At 42.2% G+C, this 9875-nt stretch overlaps 1 protein-coding gene across 1 annotated transcript in view; it reads left to right on the forward strand.

Moving 5' to 3' along the window:
* The window catches only part of spn-E (spindle E), a 504859-nt gene that overhangs the window by 447685 nt on the left and 47299 nt on the right, over window positions 1-9875 (forward strand). Inside the window, exon 16 of the mRNA XM_071660992.1 lies at window positions 8414-8542. Within this exon, the coding sequence (XP_071517093.1) occupies window positions 8414-8542 (129 nt within the window). The remainder of the gene's footprint in view (window positions 1-8413; window positions 8543-9875) is intronic.

The raw sequence follows: 9875 nt of genomic DNA on the forward strand, positions 1-9875 counted from the left end.
AAGGTGGAAGAGGTGAAAAAGAGGGCAAATGAGAGTTTGGGTGAGAGAGTATCATTAAATTTTAGGGAGAATAAAAAGATGTTTTGGAAGGTAAATAAAGTGCGTAAGACAAGGGACCAAATGGGAACTTCAGTGAAGGGGGCTAATGGGGAGGTGATAACAAGTAGTGGTGATGTGAGAAGGAGATGGAGTGAGTATTTTGAAGGTTTGTTGAATGTGTTTGATGATAGAGTGGCAGATATAGGGTGTTTTGGTCGAGATGGTGTGCAAATTGAGAGGGTTAGGGAGGATGATTTGGTAAACAGAGAAGAGGTAGTAAAATCTTTGCGGAAGATGAAAGCCGGGAAGGCAGCGGGTTTGGATGGCATTGCAGTGGAACGTATTAAAAAAGAGGGTGACTGTATCGTTGACTGGTTGGTAAGGTTATTTAATGTATGTATGACTCATGGTGAGGTGCCTGAGGATTGGCGGACTGCGTGCATAGTGCCATTGTACAAAGGCAAAGGGTACAAAGGTGAGTGCTCAAATTACAGAGGTATAAGTCTGTTGAGTATTCCTGGGAAATTATATTGGAGGGTATTGATTGAGAGGGTGAAGGTATGTACAGAGCATTAGATTGGGAAAGAGCTGTTTAGTTTCAGAAGTGGTAGAGGATGTTTGGATCAGGTGTTTGCTTTGAATAATGTTTATGAGAAATACTTAGAAAAGCAAATGGATTTGTATGTAACATTTATGGATCTGGAGAAGGCATATGATAGAGCTGATAGAGATGCTCTGTGGAAGGTATTGAGAATATATGGTGAAGGAGGCAAGTTATTAGAAGCAGTGAAAAGTTTTTATCAAGGATGTAAGGCTTGTGTACGTGTAGGAAGAGAGGAAAGTGATTGGTTCTCAGTGAATGTAGGTTTGCGGCAGGGGTGTGTGATGTCTCCATGGTTGTTTAATTTGTTTATGGATGGGGTTGTTAGGGAGTTGAATGCAAGAGTTTTAGAAAGAGGGGCAAGTATGCAGTCTGTTGTGGATGAGAGAGCTTGGGAAGTGAGTCAGTTGTTTTTTTCTGATGATACAGCGCTGGTGGCTGATTCATGTGAGAAACTGCAGAAGCTGGTGACTGAGTTTGGTAAAGTGTGTGAAAGAAGAAAGCTTAGAGTAAATGTGAATAAGAGCAAGGCTATTAGGTACAGTAGGGTTGAGGGTCAAGTCAATTGGGAGGTAAATTTGAATGGAGAAAAACTGGAGGAAGTGAAGTGTTTTAGATATCTGGGAGTTGATTTGGCAGCGGATGGAAGCAGAAGTGAATCATAGGGTAGGGGAGGGGGCAAAAATTCTGGGAGCGTTGAAGGTGTGGAAGTCGAGAACATTACCTCGGAAATCAAAAATGGGTGTGTTTGAAGGAATAGTGGTTCCAACAATGTTGTATGGTTGCGAGGCGTGGGCTATGGATAGAGTTGTGCGGATGAAGGTGGATGTGCTGGAAATGAGATGTTTGAGGACAGTATGTGGTGTGAGGTGGTTTGATCGAGTAAGTAATGTAAGAGTAAGAGAGATGTGTGGAAATAAAAAGAGCGTGGTTGAGAGAGAGCAGAAGAGGGTGTTTTGAAATGGTTTGGACACATGGAGAGAATGAGTGAGGAAAGATTGACCAAGAGGATATATGTGTCTGAGGTGGAGGGAACGAGGAGAAGTGGGAGACCAAATTGGAGGTGGAAAGATGGAGTGAAAAAGATTTTGTGTGATCGGGGCCTGAACATGCAGGAGGGTGAAAGGAGGGCAAGGAATAGAGTGAATTGGATCGATGTGGTATACCGGGGTTGACGTGCTGTCAGTGGATTGAATCAGGGCATGTGAAGCATCTGGGGTAAACCATGGAAAGTTGTGTGGGGCCTGGATGTGGAAAGGGAGCTGTGGTTTCAGTGCATTATTACACGATAGCTAGAGACTGAGTGTGAACGAATGTGGCCTTTGTTGTCTTCCTACTGCTGTCTCATGCACATGAGGGGGGGGGGAGGGGGATTTTATTTCATGTGTGTCAGGGTGGCGATGGGAATGAATAAAGGCAGACAGTATGAATTATGTACATGTGTGTATATGTATTTGTCTGTGTGTGTGTATATATATGTTTACATTGAGATGTATAGGTATTTTATTTATTTATTTTGCTTTGTCGCTGTCTCCCGCGTTTGCGAGGTTGTGCAAGGAAACAGACGAAAGAAATGGCCCAACCCACCCCCATACACAGTGTATATACATACACGTCCACACACGCAAATATACATACCTATACATCTCAAGGTACACATATATATACACACACAGACACATACATATATACCCATGCACACAATTCACAGTCTGCCTTCATTCACTCCCTTCACCACCTCGCCACACATGGAATACCATCCCCCTCCCCCCCTCATGTGTGCGAGGTAGCACTAGGAAAAGACAACAAAGGCCCCATTCGTTCACACTCACTCTCTAGCTGTCACGCAATAATGCCCAAAACCACAGCTCCCTTTCCACATCCAGGCCCTACACAACTTTCCATGGTTTACCCCAGACGCTTCACATGCCCTGATTCAATCCACTGACAGCACGTCAACCCCGGTATACCACATCGATCCAATTCACTCTATTCCTTGCCCTCCTTTCACCCTCCTGCATGTTCAGGCCCCGCTCACACAAAATCTTTCTCACTCCATCTTTCCACCTCCAATTTGGTCTCCCACTTCTCGTTCCCTCCACCTCCGACACATATATCGTCTTGGTCAATCTTTCCTCACTCATTGTCTCCATGTGCCCAGACCATTTCAAAACACCCTCTTCTTCTCTCTCAACCACGCTCTTTTTATTTCCACACATCTCTCTTACCCTTACATTACTTACTCGATCAAACCACCGCACACCACACATTGTCCTCAAACATCTCATTTCCAGCACATCCACCCTCCTGCGCACCACTCTATCCATAGCCCACGCCTCGCAACCATACAACATTGTTGGAACTACTATTCCTTCAAACATACCCATTTTTGCTTTCCGAGATAAGGTTCTTGACTTCCACACATTCTTCAAGGCTCCCAGGATTTTCGCCCCCTCCCCCACCCTATGATCCACTTCTGCTTCCATGGTTCCATCTGTTGCCAGATCCATAGATGTATAGGTATAGGTATGTGTGTGTGTGGACGTGTATGTATATATATGTGTATGTGGGTGGGTTGGGCCATTCTTTCATCTCTTTCCTTGCGCTACCTTGCTAACGCGAGAGACAGCGATGAAGCAAAAAGCAAATAAAAATATTTTATTCTATTTCATACTATTCGCCATTTCCCACGTTTGCGAGGTAGCGTTAAGAACAGAGGACTTTGCCTTTGAGGGAATATCCTCACCTGGCCCCCTTCTCTGTTCCCTCTTCTGGAAATTAAAAAAAACAAGAGGGGAGAATTTCCAGTCCCCCACTCCCTTCCCTTTTGGTCGCCTTCTACGACACACAGTGAATACGTGGGAAGTATTCTTTCTCCCCTATCCCCAGGGATACATATATATTATTATTATTATTATTGTTTTGCTTTGTCGCTGTCTCCCGCGTTAGCGAGGTAGCGCAAGGAAACAGATGAAAGAATGGCCCAACCCAGCCACATACACGTGTATATACATACACGTCCACACAAGCAAATATACATACCTATAAATCTCAACGTATACATATATATATATATATATACACACACAGACATATACATATATACACATGTACATAATTCATACTGTCTTCCTTTATTCATTCCCATCGCCACCTCGCCACACATAAAATGATAACCCCCTCCCCCCTCATGTGTGCGAGGTAGTGCTAGGAAAAGACAACAAAGTCCCCATTCATTCACACTCAGTCTCTAGCTGTCATGTAATAATGCACCAAAACCAGAGCTCCCTTTCCACATCCAGGCCCCACAAAACTTTCCATGGTTTACCCCAGACGCTTCACATGCCCTGGTTCAATCCATTGACAGCACATCGACCCCGGGTATACCACATCATTCCAATTCACTCTATTCCTTGCATGCCTTTTACCCTCCTACATGTTCAAGCCCCAATCACTCAAAATCTTTTTCACTCCATCTTTCCACCTCCAATTTGGTCTCCCACTTCTCCTCGTTCCCTCCACCTTTGACACCTATATCATCTTGGTCAGTCTTTTCTCACTCATTCTCTCCATGTGACCGAACCATTTCAAACACCCTCTTCTGCTCTTTCAACCACACTCTTTATTACCACACATCTCTCTTACCCTATTATTACTTACTCGATCAAACCACCTCACACCACATATTGTCCTCAAACATCTCATTTCCAGCATATCCACCCTCCGCACAACTCTATCCATAGCCCACGCCCCGCAGCCATATATCATTGTTGGAACCACTGTTCCTTCAAACATACCCATTTTTGCTTTCCAAGATAACGTTCTCGGCTTCCACACATTCTTTAACGCTCCCAAAACTTTTGCCCCCTCCCCCACCCTATGATTCACTTCCACTGCCAAATCCACTCCCAGATATCTAAAACACTTCACTTCCTTCAGGTTTTCTCCATTCAAACTTACCTCCCAATTGACTTGTCCTTCAACCCTACTGTACCTAATAACCTTACTCTTATTCACATTTACTCTCAGTTTTCTTCTTTCATACACTTTACCAAACTCAGTCACCAGCTTCTGCAGTTTCTCAGTCGAACCAGCCACCAGCGGTGCATCATCAGCGAACAACAACTGACTCACTTCCCAAGCTCTCTCATCCACAACAGACTGCATACTTGCCCCTCTTTCCAAAACTCTTGCATTCACCTGCCTTACAACCCCATCCATAAACAAATTAAACAACCATGGAGACATCACGCACCCCTGCCACAAACCAACATTGACTGAGAACCAATCACTTTCCTCTCTTCCTACACGTACACATGCCTTACATCCTCGATAAAAACTTTTCACTGCTTCTAACAACTTGCCTCCCATACCTTCTACAGAGGATCTCTATCAACTCTATCATATGCTTCTATAGATCCATAAATGCTACATACAAATCCATTTGCTTTTCTAAGTATTTCTTACATACATTCTTCAAATTAAACACCTGATCCACACATCCTCTACCACTTCTGAAACCACACTGCTCTTCCCCAATCTGATGCTCTGTATATGCCTTCACCTTCTCAATCAACACCCTCCCATATAATTTCCCATGAATACTCAACAAACTTATACCTCTGTAATTTGAGCACTCACTTTTATCCCCTTTGCCTTTGCACAATGGCACTATGCAAGCATTCTGTCTATCCTCAGGCACCTCAACATGAGTCATACATACATTAGATAACCTTACCAACCATTCAACACTACAGTCACCACCTTTTTTTTGATAAATTCCACTGCAATACCATCCAAAGCCGCTGCCTTGCCAGCTTTCATCTTTCGCAAAGCTTTTACTACTTCTTCTCTGTTTACCAGATCATTCTCCCTAACCTCATTCTCACTTTGCACACCACCTCAACCAAAACACCCAATATCTGCCACTCTATCATCAAACACATTCAACAAACCTTCAAAATACTCACTCCATGTCCTCACATCACCACTACTTGTTATCACCTCCCCATTAGCCCCCTTCACTGAAGTTACCATTTACTCCCTTGTCTTACACACTTTATTTACCTCCTTCCAAAATATCTTTTTATTCTCCCTAAAATTTAATGATACTCTCTCACCCCAACTCTCATTTGCCCTCTTTTTCTTCTCTTGCACCCTTCTCCTGACCTCCTGCCTCTTTCTTTTATACGTCTCCCAGTCATTTGCATTATTTCCCTGCAGAAATTGTCCAAATGCCTCTCTCTTCTGTTTCACTAATAATCTTATTTCTTCATCCCACCACTCACTACCCTTTCTAATCTGCCCACCTCGCATGCTTCTCATGCCACAAGCATCTTTTGCCCAAGCCATCACTGCTTCCCTAAATACATCCCATTCCATCCCCCACTCCCCTTACATCCTTTGTTCTCACCTTTTTCCATTCTGTACTCAGTCTCTCCTGGTACTTCCTGACACAAGTCTCCTTCCCAAGCTCACTTACTCTCACCACTCTCTTCACCCCAACATTCTTTCTGAAAAACCTCTACAAATCTTCACCTTTGTCTCCACAAGATAATGTTCCATCCTTCCACTTATTCTTCATCGCTCCCAGAACTTTTTGCCCCCTTCTTCACCCTATGACTCACTTCAGCTTCCATGGTTCCACTTGCTGCTAAATCCACTCCCAGATATCTAAAACACTTCACTTCTTCCAATTTTTCTCCATTTAAATTTCCATCCTAATTAACTTGTCCCTCAACCCTACTGAACTTAATAACCTTGCTCTTACTTGCATTTGCTCCCAACTTTCTCCTTTCACACACTTTTCCAAACTTAATCACCAACTTCAGTTTCTCTCTTGACTCAGCCACTGGTGCTGTATCATCAGCGAAACTACTGACTCACTTCCCAGGCCTTTTCATCCCCAACAGACTGCACACTTGCCCCTCTCTCCAAATCTCATGCACTTACCTTCATAACCACACCATCCATAAACAAATTAAACAGCAATGGGGACATCACACACCCCTGTTGCAGGCTCACCTTCACTAGGAACCAATCACTCTCCTCTCCTTCTACTTGTACACCCTTACACCCTTGATAAAAACTTTTCACTGCTTCTAGCAGCTTACCTCCCACACCATATACTCTTAAGACCTTCCACAAAGCATCTCTATCAACCCTATCATATGCTTTCTCCTGATCCATAAATGTTACATACAAATCTATCTGTTTTTCTAGGTATTTCTCACACACATTCTTCATAGCAAACACCTGATCCACACATCCTCTAACTCTTCTGAAACCACACTGCTCCTTTCCAGTCTGACACTCTCTACATACCTTTACCCTCTCAATCAATACCCTCCCTTACAACTTCCCAGGAATACTCAACAAACGTATGCCTCTGTAGTTTATACAATCACCTTTATCCTTTGTGTGTGTGTGTGTGTGTGTGTGTGTGTGTGTCTGTGTGTGTCTGTCTGTCTGTCTGTCTGTCTGTCTGTTTGTATGTTAACGGTTATGTCTTCTGTCTTGGCGCTTCCTCACTTATGCAGAAAACAATGATTAAGTGTGAAGGAAAAAAACTTCGATTAAGTTTTGAAGAGTGTGTGAAAGAGGAGGTTGAGAGTGAATGTGATTCGAACAGAGTTATTTTGTTTCGTTGGATTGTGGGAGCACTGAAGAATGTGGAAAGAGATTTGTTATCAGGTAAGGCAAAAACAGTTATGTTTGAAGGTATAGTGGTCTCAGTATTGTTATATGGATGCAAGGCATGGGCTATCATAGATGAGAATATGAGGAGGACAGTGGATGTGTTGGAAATGAAATGTTAAAAGACAACATGTAGTGTGAAGAGGTTTGATCGAGTAGGTAATAAAAGGATAGGAAAGAGATTTGGAAATAGAAAAGTGAGTGGTTGGGAGGGCTAGAGAGGATACCCTGGAATGGTTTAGAAGTATGGACAGAAATGAGCAAGGAAAGTATGACAAAAAGGATTAGATGTGTCAGAATTGGGGGGAACAAGGAGAAGGTGGAAACGAAATTGGAGACAGATGGATGGGGAGAAAAAGATTTTGGGTGATTGTGGCCTGAACATGCAGGAGAGTGAAAAGAATGGATGTGATCCGCATAACTGAAATGATGCATTATACAGGGATTGACATGCTGTCAGTGGACTGAACTAGGGCATATAAAGCAGCTAAGGTAATCCATGGAAATGTCTGTAAGGACTGATTGTGGATAGGGTGCTGTGAGTTTGGTGTATTACACATGACAGCTAGAGAATGGATTTGAGCAAATGCAGCCTTTCTTTGTCTGTTCTTGGTGATACGTTGCTAATGCAGGAAATGGCTATCAGATATGAAAAAACTTCAGTTGATGATATACCTACATTGAAATATATATTTTTGGGCATTTTATTTTTCATTTTGTAGGTAAAGTAGGTTGAGAAATCTCTTACAGAAATAAAGTATGTTCCTCTGTCTGTTGTTTCTGATAAGTTAGAATTTATAGTAGTGCATCCCTTCCTTAAGTGGGAACCAGATGTATGGGTTTTAGACTGATTAGAACTTGTTGTCTGTGTTCCTTTAATTAGATTGTAGCCAGCTGAAGCCTGAATTTAAGGTTTTCGGTCAAGGTCTTCTGTGTTAGAAGGAAAGTTTATGATATTCCCCAAGTCATGCATATTTAGGTTGACCTTCTCTCTACAGTCATATATTTCCAAATAGCTTCATTCTTCTTGGAAACCAAATTAATGACATAGCTTCATTTTTCTTTTTTCTTTTTCAGCAAAATCATGAGCTGAGGGCTATATATAGTAGTGAGGTTGAGGAAGCATCTGCAAAAGCCAACATTGCATCTGCCTTCTCTTCTCTCTCTTTTAACTTTCCGAGTAGACGCTCATCAGCATCAGGCAGGGTGAGTCTGCTTCCAGGTTTTAATGTTTTTTCTGTTGCATTGCATTAAATGTTCATTGTGAAGAGTATAAAAGATAATCCATAGGTAGCAAGTCTGCCACTTGGAGTTGGGCATCCCTGCCCTTTTTACAAGTCTTTAGGGTTGGGAACCCCTTTTTACAATAGGTGCATGTGCCCTCAAATATAAGAAGCTAGTATCCATTCACTTTTGACGAGATATGCAGGTTTGTATGGTGACTGCAGTGCAGAAGGAGTAAATTAGGATTGAAAGTGACTTGAAGGATAGAAAACAGATATTTTAAGTTTGAGCAAGAAAAGGATGAGTGTAGTGATTCCTTGGGAGGTCAAGGGATATGAGATAGGGTTATTGAAATATGATACAGATGGTTATTAAAGGAAAGATAGAGGCAGTTGGATTAAATATGAGTGACTGAAAAGTTCTTTAATTCCAAGAATGTCAGCTCAAGACTTTTGACTCTAAGATACAATTGTTATAGGTTGTGGTTCAGGAGTTTGCTTTAAAGAATGTGTATCAGAAATGCTCAAAAAAACAGAAAAAATTGTATGTAGCTTTAATGGATATAGAGAAAGCACTTGGTGTGGTTGACAGAAATGAATTGTGGAAGGTATTACTTATATATGATGTGGAAGGGAAGCTACTAGAAACACTAATTAGCTTTTATCAAGGGTGTAAGATGTGTGCATGAGTAGTTACAGTGGAAGATGACTGGAAATGAGATATTAGACGACAGTATGTGGTGTGAGGTGGTTTGATCGAGTAAGTAATGAAAGGGTAAGAGAGATGTGTGGTAATAAAATGAGTGTGGTTGAGAGAGCAGAAGAGGGTGTTTTCAAATGGTTTGGTCACATGGAGAGAGTGAGTGAGGAGAGATTGACAAAGAGGATATATGTGCCAGAGGTGGAGGGAACTAGGAGAAGTGGGAAACCAAAATGGAGGTGGAAAGATGAAGTGAAAAAGATTTTGAGTGATCGGGGTCTGAACATGCAGGAGGGTGATAGGTGTGCAAGGAATAGAGTGAATTGGAACGATGTGGTGTACCATGGTCAGCGTCCTTTCAATGGATTGAACCAGGGCATGTGAAGTGTCTGGAGTAAACCATGGAAAGTTTTGTGGGAATGAATGAGGGCAGACAGTATGAATTATGTACATGTGTATATATGTATATGTCTGTGTGTGTATATATATTTTTTTTTTTTTTTTTTGCTTTGTCGCTGTCTCCGGCGTTTGCGAGGTAGTGCAAGGAAACAGACGAAGGAAATGGCCCAACCCACCCCCATACACATGTATATACATACGTCCACACACGCAAATA

The sequence above is a fragment of the Panulirus ornatus genome, chromosome 73 (assembly GCF_036320965.1).
Source record: "Panulirus ornatus isolate Po-2019 chromosome 73, ASM3632096v1, whole genome shotgun sequence".
Taxonomy (NCBI): domain Eukaryota; kingdom Metazoa; phylum Arthropoda; class Malacostraca; order Decapoda; family Palinuridae; genus Panulirus; species Panulirus ornatus.